General features: G+C 37.8%; 1 protein-coding gene across 24 annotated transcripts in view; it reads right to left on the reverse strand.

Annotated features, from left to right (window-relative positions):
• Positions 1–16833, reverse strand: part of NRXN3 (neurexin 3) — a 1716647-nt gene that overhangs the window by 204059 nt on the left and 1495755 nt on the right. For all 24 annotated transcript variants that reach the window (XM_056134049.1, XM_056134032.1, XM_056134029.1 and 21 more), the window contains one exon: positions 7207–7378. In XM_056134049.1, coding sequence (XP_055990024.1) covers positions 7207–7378 — 172 coding nt within the window. The remainder of the gene's footprint in view (positions 1–7206; positions 7379–16833) is intronic.

Genomic DNA, 16833 nt, shown 5'->3' on the forward strand with positions numbered 1-16833 from the left:
TAGTTTATGCTGATGGAAGCTGCTAATCCATGGTCCATTGGCATAAGTAATTAAACTAGATTACCTAGAACTAGTTTAGGTCTTATTATCTCATTCCTACTTTGGACAAACTGGCAAGCTACTGAATGTAACCTGCCCACATAGCAGAGTCTGGCAAACTCCCCGTGGTATACCCAATATGCCAAATAGCAGTAACAATGATGGGTCTCATTCTCCTAACTCTGAAAGAGCCTTGAATATGGCACTTTTTAAAAAAATTCTCAGGGCTAGGACGAAGGAGACATTACTGGGGCCTGCTCGAGGCAATCGACCTAGAACTAGGGTCTGAAAGCACTAAAAAGGTTCTAGATTATTTAGATTTGGGGCCCAAAACTGGAAATTTTCAGGAGAATATTATTTGAAGCCAAGTTAAAGAAAACTGTTTCCCTGTATCTGTTTTTCTGTCTGTCTTTCTCATCCCCTCCCCTCTTTCTGTATCTCTCTCTTCATCTTTCCCTCCCTTTCACCCCTTCTCTCCCTCCATTCCTTCCCTCACATCACTCTCTTCCTTTCTCTCTCTTGCATTGCCCTATCATCCTCTCTGCTATTTCCTCTCCCGTCTTTCCCCTACAAGTCTCTTCCTCCTTTCTACTCTCTCCACTGTTTCTCTCTTTTCACCCACTTTTCCCTCCTCCCTCTCACTTTCAGTCATTCTTTCCCACTCCATCTTCCCATCCTTTCCTCCCCCTCCTCCCCCCCTCTCTCTTGCATTCTCTCTCTCTGTTCTCATTCTCTTTCCTCTTTTTCCTATCTTCTTTTCCTGCCAACTCTCTTCTCTTTTCCACCTCTCTTCCCTCTTTCTCCTCCTTTCTCTAATATGCTGCCCCCCCACACACAGACACACACAAACACACACTGCCTGCTGCCCCTGCCCCCCCAACACACACAAATTAAATCATTGTAAATGTTTTTGCCAAGGATGAATTTAAGCAAGTTAAAACTCCCTGGGAAATAAAACCTTTCCTATGAGTGAATCATAATTCATTCCTAGCCAATGAGAAAGAATGACTGTTGAGCATTGCAAATATTCTGTATGCTCTCTACTTTGATTGCAACTCTTATGACCAAATGTTTGGAAACACATTTATAAACTCATCTCCAAATGTTCCATGCAGTGTTCAAACATATTGTTATCTCTCTAGTTTCTATAACTCCCCTTTGGTCTTGAAACCCTGTTGGTTATATATATATATATATATATATATATATATATATATATATTATTCCCATTGCCCGACTTCACTGACCATGCATTTCCCCCTGCTGAATTGAGAGCAATACTAGTCTTGGATGGATGAACAGGTAGATAGAACTTGTTTTAATCTGTGTTTAAATCTGGCAAGCTCTCAAATGTTTGCAGCTAAAGACAGAAAGAACCCCCTACTCAACCCCCACCCCCCCTGCTAGCAGCTATTAGTGAAAACTCAAAGCCTGAGTAAATTTTTTCATGTTAACTTTGGGACTTTTTAACCCCTAAAACTCTCAATTATCTGTGATGAGAAATATGAACCATAAAGTCCCTGTTATCCCATGTATTCCTTCTGAACTATGAAAGGACAATAAGTATTTGAGATAAACTATATTTGAGACTTCCCTTTCAAGGGGAGGTAATTTTGTATCACAGAAAATATTTGACATTTGTGGATTTGTGGACACATGGTACTGACATACAGAAATCAGAAATCCTGCAAATAAACAACAATGTCCTGGATATCCCTTCTCAATCCCCTACATCCTCACTATCAAACTATAAAGAATTATCTATCAAGGACACCAAGAAAATATCAATGGCACCAAAAATTAATCAATGACAACATGCAAAATTACAAACTGACCTTTACTAGACAGGGACTGGGGCTGAGAATATTTTTACAAAATTTAAAAAACCTAAGACATTAATAACAGCATCATTCCCATTATAATTCTGAGAAGAAAAGTGGACTGAAAACTTGTAGTAGTGGAAGATCAGAAGATGTATCTTACTCTACCCCTCTAGCTGTATAATCCTGAGTAACTAATTGAACCCCTCAGAGCATCAATAATATAACCTTCATACAAAAATAACTGGCCGGAGCAATAGCATAGGGGGTAGGCATTTGCCTTGCACATGGCTGACCCGGGTTTGATTCCTCCGCCCCTCTCAGAGAGCCCAGCAAGCTACCCAGAGTTTCCTGCCTGCCCTGGCAAGCTCCCCGTGTTATATACTCCATATGCCAAAAACAGTAAAAACAAGTCTCACAATGGAGACGTTACTGGTGCCCGCTCAAGCAAATGGATGAACAATGGAGGACAGTGCTGTGCTACGGTAATAATAATAATAATAATGCCATTTACCTCCTAAGATGGAGTTTTGCTCCGGTATATTAGTGTTCTTTCTTGAAGCAGTAGGCCCTAATTTAGAGTAATAACTACTTTTACTCCCTATAAAGACATAGACTTATGGAAATGGACACAGTCTAATAAAAAATGAGAGCTTTCTCATCCAGAATTTTATATATAGAGATATTTCCTTCTCCAGTCCTGAGCAAACAGGACTTCTTTTGTAATAATAAAATAATGCACAAATGTGCTTTATTATTTTACATACGTAGGCATGCTGAAGGCTGGTAATTATACAAAACTTAATTTTCAATTTTGATTTCTGTGTTTCCACTATGAGCCATCAGTTTTGAAAAATAGATTTTTAATTTTGTACTGCGATTCTGTGGTTTACAATGCTATTAATAAAGTTTTTTCATGCACATAATGAAACACAACATTCATCCCAATGCATTGATTGCCTCTTCTCCCAAGGATCCCCAAGCCCCACCATCCCAAAACTCAGTTGTGTGGATTAGTTCTCCCATTATGTTGTCCTTGGAGATTTGTTGCTCCCTTGCTCTGTATCTTTAAGGCCTACTTATGAAAAAGATCATTTTTCTATCCTTTTTCTTCTGAATGACTTCACTCAGCACAATAAAGCAGGATTAAGTCAAACTACCAGAAACCCTTTTACTGACTGGGAAAGAGATATAAGCACTCCAAAGGAGTCAGTATATTCTATCAACAACAAACAAACAAAGATCAAGAAAAACAATCGAAACACTGCTCTCCTCAGCCAGAACCACTTGCCAGTGGAAGACGGACAGGCCCAATCAATGTACTGACCTCCCTGTAGGGGTAATTATGAACATTCTTGGCATTCGTTCTATCAATCTCAGGACACAGTTGGCCACACCTTCATAGCAGAGAGAGTGCGTGAGTGGGCATTCCCTCCACCCAGCCTCTGAGGGCATCCGGAACTGAGGCTAACATTAATTCCTCATGCCCAATCACCTTTGACCTCCCCTCCCTTGTGCCCCCACTGTTTTGTGTCAAGACTGCAATCAGAAGCTATATAAGGAACATTTGTCAATGCCGCCATGATAGCTCTGGGCTGATTCTTCTTTTATTTCCCACTCCTGTTCCTTAGCCTTTCTATTTTCAGGTTCAAAGAAAAAAACGTTTCTTTTGAGTTGTATCTCCCAGAATTAAGGGATATAAGATTCTGGTGGCTATTAGAACTATTTTCATTTTGGATTCTTCCTGATTCACAAAGAGACACTGCTACATGCCCTGTGCCCAGCTGGTTTCTAAATATTTCACAGTGGGATGTTTAAGTACAGTCACATAAAATCCTATGACTGCCTATGAGAAAAAAAAAAACTAGGGTTGATCATTCATTCTGACACTCAGGGACCTGGTGAGCAAGAACAATTACCTAGGGTCATGGACTCAGAATAAGACAACTGCATAGATCTTCACTGTTTAAACATTAGCAGTAGGCAAGTAGGACAAATGAACTTCTCTTGATGATTTCTATACTTATCACTTCAAATATAACATAATGGTTTGGGAACTGAGGTGCACCATTATTGCAGAAACTATGTCAAGATTGCCTGACCAGGTGGCTTTGTTCAAATACAGGGGTATTAACTTTTATTAATTTAAATTAATTAATTAAAACACTTGCCAGATTGTTCTAATAATGCCTTACATTTAATGGCATGAATCCTTTAGATTCACAGGAAAACAGGAGAGAAGTAAAAATAAGATATCCAAAGCTCAAAAGGTGAATCCAGTCCTAGGAAGTCTTGGAGAAGTTGATGTAAAACTAGAATGTTGATATTCCTAGTACCATATTCTAATATAGGCTACCTAGAGAAGTCATAGCTCCTTGAAATACTCAGTATTATTTACTTGCTGCAGAGGATCACAGGGACATTGTGTCAGGAGGACAATCTGGAATCTTTACAAATGATTCTTTTCACTATGCTAAGACCCAAAAAGGGTTTTCAATTCAGGATCTTACAATAACCATTTTTGTGTGTTTATTGGTACTGCCCAGGACAATGTGACACTTAAAAAAAGAAGGAATAAATCTATAATGACACAGAAGAAAGATGTTCATTTTAGCTATGCCTTTTGCAAAACTACTGTGGGAGCAAAAGTGAGAATTGTGCCCAGTTCAAAGAAAAGAATCTGGTCTTAGTTGTTTCCCCATTTCTACTTTCTCATCTCCTTCCTATGTTGTTAGAATTAATAAATATCATGTTACAACTCTTCTTAAATCTGAATTCCAATGTAAAGACTATTTGAAAGTCAAAATGTAATAAAGTGCATGAGTATACCTGCAGCAGTAAAATATGCTACCCAAAGGTTGCTAATCCTTAAGTTAACACTTATTAAGTGTTGACTCAATTGTCCCAGCATTAATGATAAACATTTTACGTGTGTTAAAACCAGTTGATACTAATTTTAGAAAGAAACAATTGTCATTATCTCCTTTGACAGAATAGAAAACTGATATGTCTGAACACAGACTAGGAAACAGAGGTTCAAGATGTGAGGCTCAGAACTGGATTACATGCACAGAAATAACTGACTAAGAAAACCGAAAGGTTGGAGAATAAAAGAAGAGAAATTTATAGGAAAGAATTTCAAATATTTCTAAAATAGCACAGTGATCATCAGAGAAAAGAAATCAGACTGTTTCAAGTTCTGTTTTAGTGTTGTATTTTAAACAATATAGAGGATAGATATCAAATATTTCAGTGCTTAGGACATTTCAAGGTCTCACTCCAGCCTCCATCAGACTCATAGATAATGGCACCAAGATCTAACACCAGCCAGTTCATTCCACAGCCCATAGTTATAATTGCTATATCATCTTGTCCAATAATAATAACACATGTTATTACTAAATAACAGTTACCAACAGTTACTAGTAATAACGGTTTTTTTGTGGGAAGCAATGTTATTAGATAAAGGTTTATTCTTTTTTGAAAACATAGGAAACAACCCATAATTTGAAACTAAAGATACAAAGAGATAGTCATTCAGCACAGATAGCTGATATTCTTACATATAGGAGGCTTTAATATGACCATTAAACAATCCTCGCCTTGCCAGGAGCAAATTTCTGGATACTTTATCGACTCAGGACAAGTGGTTAACATCAATTTTAAAATCTTTTAAATTCTTAATAGAAACACACATATGCATTCCAGCAGTACTAGCAGGGCCAAAGAAAATATGCCATAGAAATAAATTGATTTTTCCTTTGAACAGAGACTTTTAGATCTCTGGCTATTTTGTTTTTCCCCATCCTTAGCTGCCAGCATGTAAGCAAGAAACATTTAAAAATCAGGTCTATTACTGTCTCATGAATTTGGATTATAGGAATTAATAGTAGTTGTTAGCACCCCTGATGCTCTTCAAAGAGTCAAATAAAAATGCATAACATCATTTTTGTGCTTTAATCTAAGAAATACTGATTATACTAAGAAAATCCCAGCACAGACTGAGCTGAATATTGCATAGAGAAATACAGATATCAATGATAAAAGGGTAGGGGGAGTTCTTTGCTTCAGTTCCGTGTATGTCTTATCTGCTGTCTGTGGATGCACTGTGTTCTTTCTGTAGGCTTTGGGAAACCCTGAGTACTAGGGAAAGCAAGCTCAGATTCTATTCCATGACTTTTATATCAAATTAGTTCTGAATTTGGCATGGGAACATAATCATAGTCTTCATCCAACATTCTTGGGCTACAAATATGCAATTTTACTTTTTGGATTCCTATTCGAGTGTGACGATAATTACTTAAACAGCTCTTACATTTCTGGAAATGAGCTTCTGGCATCCTCATCTCTGTGCCCATCTCAAAACAAAGGAAATGAGAGGACAGTCGTCAGGAAATTTTAAGGAGTTTGAATTGTAGGAGATAGAGAGGCAAAGCATCATGATCATATTAGTGAATATTTCAATATTCACAAAATATCCTGAGTTATTATTTTTTTGGCTCTAACATAAAATAATGAGATGATGGAGCAAAAACCTTAGCCAAAATATTTTCCCTTCTAATTCTGAAATTTTCATGATTAGAGTTCAGGCTCAGTTCCTGGGTCAAGTGAGAGATGAGAGGAAATATCAAGGATTATTGGAAAATCTTTTTAAAGGAGGCAACCTTTCCACCCATAAACTTGGATTTGACCATCTGGCTCTGAGAGTCGATAGGTAAATGTTTCCTCTTGATGATAAAAATTTAAATAGATGATTAACCCCTCTTTTTCCAAGTCTAGAAGGTTTGCTATTAAAATGCTCACTCAGACAATATTTGAATATCAAGGCCTACTTACTAGGAGAGGAAGAGGACCTGGAAAAGTCAACAATGATGAAGGGAAAATTCATCTTCATTGTTACCATGATGTGTTATAGTAATATTTAATAGATTTCCTTTCATCATCTTTTGTCATACTTGGTCACCTAGACTTTAATCACAGCTGACTAAAAGTCATGACAATGTCCACATCTCAAATGGATTTTTTTTAAAATTAATGACGGTAACTCACAGTAGAGAAGGTGCTCCTTCCCTCCATTGCTCATCATTTTCAGAACCTAACAAACCTATCAGAATTGTTTGTTGTATGAATCAATCAAATAGTACTAGGTTGAAAAGGAAAGTCTATGCATAGTTAGTGTGTCTCCAGAAGCTCTCTATTTTTAATCAAATCCTACAGAAATAATCGACATTCTCATGTCAAAAAAGTTTGTGTTTTATGAGTAGGTGTGAATCATGAGGACACCACCATTTGGAAATGATAATGAGAGAGCAAAATAGAGGATGGTCATTGAGAGTAGAACATGTACCTGTAGGATAATGCTCATTCACTGGCCAGTTGTCCACTTGGAGGGTGGCATTCCCGCCATTCCTGGTGAAGCGCACCACATGGTATTTACCATCATTTACAGGGGTTCTCTCTTCTTTGATGGAGATGTCGACTGTACCAATATTGAAGACGACTCCAATTTTCCCCTGTTCCTATCATAAAGAAACACAAAATGCAGTTATCATAAACCATCAAATTGCCACTCTTTTAACCTTATCATCAAATAAATCTACAGGTACCCAGATGAACTGTAAGCATGAAGTTAGTAATAGTATCTTTCATGTCTCCATAAGTGTTCATTCTGAAAATAAAAACCAATGATAGCAAACTACTCAATGATGTCAATTGCTCTCCCAGGTCACACTATATAGGTTACAGCATTTAATTGCCCTCAACAGATATCAAAACAGGACCCACAGAACTATCTAACAACTGTGTAGTGGCACTACAGTGTGTTTTGTGAGATGAATTTGGCCCATCTTCTAGAAGAGATTAATAAGATACCATGCCTTAAATTTCTCCACAATTCAAGTATAGGATTAAAGAGGAAGGAGCATGCTTGCACATTTGGGACAAAAAAAAAGACAAGATTAGAAACCAATAGTAGCAGAAATAATGTGACAGACCAAGTCTTGATGATACTTTTCATATGCATAAAGTGCCTGCAAGCACACATGTGCACGCGCGTGCATACACACACACACACACACACACACACACACACACACACACACACGTGCCAATGAAACTAATCCCAGGTTTTCAGAGTTAGGTAACTTCCACCCTCTCCATATTGTTACCCTACTTCTAAAGTTAAGCTAAAAAGGGATGCAATATTCTGTGCTAGTTTTATTTTATACAGAAGAGAAGCTATGTGTTCCCTCATATTCCTGTAGGAGGGAAACCACAGTGGATTCTAGCAGACCATAGCAATGAGGATAGTGATTGAGATGGCGATTATGGAAATGAAGATGGAATTCACGACATCATCTAAGTCCTTAGGAGTATCCAGAGACAATGAAATATAAATTACCGTGCTATTAAAGCTATTACCTTATTCTTGAATAACTGGTTATGGCTGAGTTTGAATTAATATTCACCAATGATGTTTTCAAAATGATAACTAAACTGAAAGTAATCTTACAAATCTAAGTCATCCCTCTTTTTTTTTGGTCCAGTTGGGCTCCACCTCGTGGTTTCCTGGACTAACTCCTGACAGGGTGCTCAAGACTCAGTCCTCTAAAAAAGCTCAAGGGACCATATGTAGTGCTCAGGATATTTCGCCCTCTGCTTCTAAAGCAAGCACTTTAACCCTGTACTATCCATCCAGCCTTGTTTCAACTGTTTAGAAAAGTATTTTAGTCAATAGTGCATCTTGGAGGTTGGTTAAAAAATAGAAGAAAGGCATATGTTCTCAGTTAGCTATCTACCTGAGATAGACAAGCATAAAGTAGACATTCAAGAATAATCCTGTTGTAATTCACAAGTCAGTGTCACACTATTTAGTCATAGTTTCTGTTAACTTGTTTCATTAGTAAGCAGTATAAGAAGAAAGAGAAGAAAAGGGAGAAAGGTCTGCAGTAGAAGAGTCCAGAACCTATAAAAACTAAAGTTAATCAAATATTTGGCTAAGTCTAAAATTTATTCAAAGTTTTCCCATAAATTTTTATTAATTCAATACACAAATACAATATCTATTAAATGATAAACTTTAGAGTCCATGAATCAATAGTTCTGGTAAAGAGAAATACACAACAGACTTCTGGTGAGATTTTAAGTACTGGTTTCTATAGAGTTTGACATACTTGAGCTTTCTCTCTAAAATAATAATTGTGCAATGAAAGAATGGATAAGTAATGAGGTATCTCAATCTTAGGGCAGGAATCTATACTAATCAACTAAGGTTACTGCAGGCATTCAGAGATGCGGGGTGGGTCACATCACTTCTTTTGTGCATCATAGCATAGTACACAATGTAAAAAATGATGTTTGCAATTCTCAATTTCCGTTCTCTGAGAAAAGTAATTTTGTTGTCTCCCCAAATGGTGACTAAACATACTTGTATATCATGACACCGCATTCTAAGACTATTTTCCCATCCCTATGTTCTAGCACTAAATAAAATATACCTCACATTGAAGTACAATACAAAGAGAAACTTGATTGTAGACTTGCTAAACAATACTCTTGTCCATAAATACTCATAAGTAATAAACTTTAAATTTATTTTTGTCCTTGAGTCTCTAGAATTCAGGCATGTAAAAATAACTTTCCTGCTCTCTCTCTCTCTCTCTCTCTCTCTCTCTCTCTCTCTCTCTCTCTCTCTCTCTTTCTCTTTCTCTGCTGGTATTCTTTTCTAAGGATGTGTGTTTATGTGGAGGCACACAGGTACATGTGTGCATGTAATAGTAGCTGTCACACTCATGCCAAAATAAGCAAGGCTTGAATAACTTGAGTCGAAAGCAGAATGAAGGGGTAGAGTAATAGCACAGCAGGTAGGGCATTTGCCTTACATGCGGCCGACCGAGGTTCAATTCCCAGCATCCCCTATGGTCCCCTGAGCACCGCCAGGAGTAATTCCTGAATGCATGAGCCCGGAGTGACCCCTGTGCATCGCTGGGTGTGACCCGAACAGAAAAAAAAAAGCAGAATGAAAGGGACTAAAGAAGTTAAAAACTCAGGACTTCATATACCATTACTCCTCTGCCTACCCCTCAAGTGTGGGCTGTTTACTGCACCACCATTCTTCAATGAGAAAGCACTATATTAATTCTGGATGCAGGGAAAGGACGGCTGGTGATTCAATTCACCTCTGAGTCACTAATTAATCATGGACTTTGAACAGTTTTCGGGGGCCAAGAGAACTTTAGACAAGCACTCTGCAGCTTTTCAGCAATAGCGGTGGCAAAGTACAGTTCTGGCTGAGTGAGCTGGCTGATCAGTGAGATATATTCTTGAGCAGATTTTCTGCAAGATCCATAATAGATTCGGGGAAAGAAGAGATTTAATCTCTGCCAGAATAAATATTTGGCCCTTATCTTAGGGCCCACACATTTGCCATTGCAATCATTCTTTCAGAGAGATCTTCTTAATCCTGTTAGCATGCTTACAGTCTCCTGGAGACCCTTCCCCAAATGCTTCCTTGTGTCTCCTGCAGTGGCAAATGTGGCTGAGTTAGACCTCAGATGTGGACTCTGCACTGGCAATAATAAGATTTCATTACAGCAACCTTTTGTCATTTGTCATGGAACCATGGTGGCATTATAATCTGTGGCTAACTGCTTTGTCTCAGTTCATTATAAACTTGTGGCAAATACCCATATACTTGCTAAGTCTTGAATCCATCATAGTCACAGGCCATGAAAATAAACTCTGCTTCATTGTATGTCCAGAGAAGAGAAAAAGTGAGGGGTTTAAAAAAGCATTTAATTTGGAGGCAGCCTTGACTGACCTTGAAATAGGCACTTAACTTTTCTAACCCCATTTTTTAAATAATGTATTATGGGGAGTATATACCAACGTGTTAGACTTTACAGGGCTAGTGCAAGACTGAAATAATCTGTTTATTAAGAGAGCACTTCAGTAAAATATTATAGAGCTATAAGGTAAAGATCAAAAGGAGGAAATTTCTCCTCATCAAGACATTCATAAACTTCTCATGACTGGAGAGGTTAATTACTCTAACAGGATAAACATGGCATGGTTCTGCTCTAACCAGTCTTAAAGATGTATGCCCTTGGTTAGGTTATTTAAACGTTGATTTATCTTCTATAAAGGGAGATGTGGAGGGAAGGAAATAAAACTGCTACCTCTGAGGTTTACTGTGGGGATTTTAGAACATGGAGAAAGTGAGGGATATGCATAATTAGGTGCCTCACTAAATGTTAGTCACCTTTTCCCTTTCTTTTCCTGATTAGTGTAATTGAAACTAGTGGCCAAAACTAATAACCATTTGGTTTGGTGACTGTTATCAAGAAATGTTATGAAAGTAAAAATCAATTTTTTAACAGAACATTCAACAAACAGACTATGCACAGTTGATTTCCTGTCAATGATATGGTGACTACTCTCCCTATATATTTCTTGGTGCTTCTCCAACACAAGCAAAATGTAGCTGCAAGAACAGCATGACTGTAATTTTTAACAACTCCACACCCGTCACCACTAAATTTGCTACCAAAGCAATCGCTTCCATCTCTGGTCTTCCTTGCTACTAAAAAATGAAGGAAAGTGGTAAATCAGAAAGCATTACCAAAGAATCCTCAAGTGCATTGAGAAAGAAAGTGAACAGTGCAAGAAACAGCTGTCTTTAAATTACCAGGAAGTCATTCTTCATAAGTAATGACTGTTTATGAGCCCACCTGGTTACTCAAATTAGTTCAGCTCCAATTTTCTGATCTTCTATCAGCCACATGATATTCATTGCATGATATTCATTGCTGTGGAGGTGACCCAAGAAATGCCACCCATACCGGGGTCAAATTTCAGGACCACAAATTCACAGGAGCAAGAAAAATCCCGAGGAATAAAGATTTCCCCGAAGGCAACCTCTTCATTCATTCCATTCTGCCCTTGGGTAAGGAAGAATGCACAATCTGCTAGTTTAGGAAATTGCAGCTGACAAACAGAATTGAGACTCTCAGATGTATGCCAGGAAGATGTGCAAAGGAAGTGATTCTTAATGCCTTAACTTCTAACCTCCCCTCTCCCCTCAGGAACTGGAGTTCAGTGTCAGATAATTATACAAGGAAAACATGTATGTGATCCAACCTGGGCCCAGACTCTGCCAAGGCTGCCATGCCTATCTTAATGCCTGATCATAGGAAATAAATTAATAAGTGGTACTCTTGAGTCATGATTCTAATCCTTCCCCATTGTGAGACATTTTACAGAAAAAGAACTTTGGGATCTCTTTCTGATTTGAAAGACCAAGAGACCCATGTTGTACATTAAATTGGGTTTCACTCCTGAACCATAAGTTTAATTGCTGATATATATATATATATATATATATATATATCACCAGAGAGAACTCTCATATCTCCTTATTGTATGACTTAAAAGCGGCGGAGAGATAGCATAGTGGCAAGGCGCTTGCCTTGCATGCAGCTGACCCTGGCCGACCCCTGGTTCGACTCCTCCGCCCCTCTTAGAGATCCCGGCAAGCTACTAAGAGTATCGCGCCTGCACTGCAAAGCATGGCAAGCTAACTGTGAGGTATTCTATATGCCCAAAACAGTAACAAGTCTCATAATAGAGACGTTACTTATGCCCGCTCGAACAAATCGATGAACGGGAGGACAGTGCTATACAGTACTATGACTTAAAAGATGCAGAATTAAGATTTGACTGATTTTAAAACCATGTATTGTATCCTATGCTCTATTTCAGGCTCTTGTACATAAGATAGCATATCCAGTACATATTTTATATTTTACGTCTACCTTCTCTCTCTTTTTCACCTAACCGGTTATCTGAATTGTAGGAATCACAAATAGTATTCAGTAAATGCCTGTAGATGTGACCCCAACAATATGATCAATTTTGTGTGTTTCATGTCAAGTAAAACAGCTTGAAAAGGTCAAAATAAACTAGAGAACTGATGGTTCATAAACAAATTCTTTGCAATAAATTTGAAGAACAATCTTACTGTGTTTTGTACATGAAGTGTGTAAAATACAAAAAGATGGTGTATTGCTTACTCAATTTCACCAGAAAAATTTCCCTGAGGAAGAATTTATTTGAAATGGTCTATGACAAAACATTTCACTCAGTAGAACACTGAACTTGTCTGTAGTCTCTCTTTCTGAGAAGTCAATCAGAACATTCTTGAGGTGTATAAAGTCAGGACTATTAAGGAATTTCAGAGTTACACAGACCAATCTCCTTTTTTGAGATCTCTAAGATAGAGAATAATTTCATCATGAAAAACACAAACTGACCAAACTCCAGATGTAGAGTTTAGAGAGAATGTGTTTTTCTGTTCCCTTATCGGGACAATAACTTGTCCGCATTCCTTAAGGAGTTTAAGTGAAGCTGCTGCTGGAAGGCAAGAGAGAAGAAAATGCTTGCTCTGGGTTACAGAAGCATTTACTATTTGGAAACAGAAGATCTAGTTCCTATTACAGTGCTGCATCTCATTTACGTGATCTTGAATAGGCTTCTCAACTACCCAGGTCTTAAGCTATTTGTGTGAAAAATGAAAATAATATAGAGTAATATTTGCATTAAAACATATTTAAGAGAAACATAAAAGTTTTGGCAAATTGGCAAGTTCAAAAGTGCTTTCCATAGGATGATGTAACAGGGGCATTAGTGGAAATGTGTGAAGATAGTGGAATGGTGAATACATCAGGAATAAGTGGGCGGGACTTAGTGTAACAGATGATGCTTAATTCTCAAGCCTTTGCAAATGCCCTGTAAAGGACTACTTATTTGAAACAACTATCTCACAGTCAAGATCACAAATTCCAGGGTCTGTATATATTGCCCCTTAGATAATTCAGGATAAACTGTTTGGAAAACAACTCTAAATTCTTAAACCTGGACCACATCTCAGTGACCTTTATACCCATAGAGCAAAATCGCGTCCTCTTGTCCCCCAGATGCAGTGGTGCTTCTGGTGGTGTTTGGCTGTGTGAGGTCAATCAATTAAAGGGGATTAGATCCACAGACTGAAAACCTAACAGAGGGCTAAGAGAGATAAGACTGATAAATAGCTCAAGACAGCTCCCTCTCTAACTCCAAGCAAAGACATAAAATAAAATTAAAAAGAGAGGAAATAAGAAAAAAGCAAAGATGACAGTTTAGGACAAAAGGAACTCTGACCTGAAGGAGGGGCATCAAGAAAGGACAAAACAGCTAGTATAAATAAGAGGGTCAGAGACAGTTCTAACAGTCACTGCTCACAAACCAGTATCCCGAGTTCTTGCATCCTTCAAACCCTCTTGGCACATTCCATTCTCATCCTCAGACCCCAATGTCACACTGCCTTATTTGATAGTTAAGTTTTACTGCAAAGAGGAAAAAATAGTTTATTTCCACAGGAGTCCTAGTGTTGTGCCAGGACCTGGAATAGTGTCCTGGCAGGATTCAGGTGACAGCTGGCAGGGCAGTACTGATAAACCCCATACAGTCTGAACAGCTCCCATAAAAGACTTGCTTTCCCTCTAGATCTCTACCACAGCTGGGAGGGATCATGCAATGGTCTTAATAAAGAGACCTTCAGCCCTGTGCATACAGCATCAATTGGCTGTAATCCTCACAATTGGAAAGCATATTGTAAACCACCTAAATTCCTCCAGAAATCTTTATTATATGTACATGCTTTAAAATGCAAAATTTTGGAGTTTGCAGCATCAGCATCACCTGGGAACTTGTTAGACATGCAAATCCTCTTGAGTTAAACACCAGATGCCCTTAACCAGAAACTCTGCAGTGGCACCCAACCATATGATTTATCACAAGACTTCCAGGTGATGCAAAAACTTGCTAATGTCTGGGAACCACTTCCTTATAACCATGTACTGTTTCTGTTATGCAGTGGCTTTAACTAGGCTTGATTTTGTGCACACAAACATTTCATAAAACCTGAGCCATTTTGGGTTAGCATAACTCAGTGTGGGTTGCTACAAGCATCTGGAGAGTACAACTTAAGAATCTGAAAAATAGCTAACAATATGCAACAAAAAAATAAGTATTTGGTCCACAAAGTCAACAATAACAGGTAAATTATAACACTAATATTTTAATTAATTTATTTATTTCTAGTTACTACTATAGAGGAAAACCCAGTCTAAATTCTGTGGCATTTTTAGCTGAAGAATTTTTTTAAAGGAGACCTATGCACACATTTAAAAATTAAGAAATTCAGTAGTTGGGAAGGTCATGGAAATGAATAAAAATTAATGGAGATTTTCTTTAATGTCTTTGGAAAATGTGCCTCCAAAGTCACAGAAAGCAAAGTGGCCTGGAACAATGATCAAAGTCCATTGTGGGTCAGATCTGACAGATGCCTGCTTATGTAAATAAAGTTTTATTGATGCACCACTGTGCTTATTCATTTTCATACTCTCTTTGGCATTTTTTTCACTACAACAAAGCTGAGTGGTTACAAAAGAAATTATATGGTTCTATGGATAAAATATAATTTGCTCTTTGGCCCTTTTCTGAAAAAAAATGTTTGCTGATCTCAGTTTTGGAAATTTGTATAACTTAAAGCTAATCATGATTTATAATATTTAGGTTGTGAACAAAAGCTTAAGGATGAGTATAACTTTAATAGGAATGTATGGGGAAAAGGGGAGCCTGTGACTGTTCATTCAGGTTATTACCTGGCAAATACAATATACTTTAGATAATACTAAAATATAAAAACTCTTCAAATTTAGTACAAGCTAATCTATACCATATTTCATGAAGGGTAGTTTAGATACTAAAATCAATTCAATGTCACAGTGATGGTAGACAGCTGGAGATGCAGAGAAATAAATTAGAGACTTCTGGCAGAAGATGGAAGCTAGAAATAGTCTGGAAATGGAGGAGATGGAGCTAACTTGTCAAGTTATTAAAATGATAATGATACTACCTTTCTTTCAAAAATGTATCTAGTTCTGTAGATTGACTCATATACATGTTAAAGGCGTGGGACTCTAAAAGCCAACACATCACTCTGATGCCAGAATTTCAGTTTGTTACATTAGATGGAATCTGAAAAGAAACTAGCCTTACAACCCAATGCATATATGAGTCTCTAGGGCTCTCATGCGTCTGCAAGACAATTGAGTTCTTTGAAAGATAAAGAGTGATTAACAGTTCTTGGTTTACCTGCAAGGAGAATCTACTGTGTCATCATCTTGGATGAAAGTACTGAAATAGGGGCTCTTTGTTCCTTTCCTATTTATTGTAAACAAAATGGCCAGCGGACTCTAATATATCATCTGTGCTTGTCTTCACACAGGGACGCTGCTGTGTGTGTGCCCTGGAGATATGGTTGCAGCTAGATACTTCATCCAGGTGATGTTTTATGGTCCTCCTCTTTGTCAACTATCACCACTGTAATAGTCTCTCTTGGATCATATCAGCATTTCTAATTCAAAAGGTCGATTCTGACTTACCCACAAGAGCAATAGGGGAGGAGGAAATGTGAAATTTAAATAGCTGCTGTACATCAGAAGACAGAGCTGCTGGCCTTCATGCCATGGTCCAAACCACTGAAGGGGAGAGTAATCTGGACACCTGACCTAAAGTATGCAAAGAATACTTTCTTTGAGCCCCAGGCAAGATTATTAAGGTGACCCAAGTGGGACACTTAAAATCACGACATGGGGAGATGAGTCACACCTTTGGAAAAGTGTGCAGCATGCTGACATAAAGAATCATCTCAAAGTCACATGATCTTTTGACAGAATAATTAGAGAATACATCTTATTGTAATTCATTGGCATGCAATGTCTCGCCCAAATTTTAAAGTAAGTCTCAGTCAAAGAACTATCCCTGTGCAACTGGGAAGACATCACTTTTCTCTGCTATGATATGCATTTTGCACTATCTATGAGCCAGACACATTATATAGGGAAATTGTAACAAATCCACATACAATATGAAG

This window comes from Sorex fumeus, unplaced genomic scaffold (genome assembly GCF_029834395.1).
Source record: "Sorex fumeus unplaced genomic scaffold, SorFum_2.1 ptg000098l, whole genome shotgun sequence".
NCBI lineage: Eukaryota > Metazoa > Chordata > Mammalia > Eulipotyphla > Soricidae > Sorex > Sorex fumeus.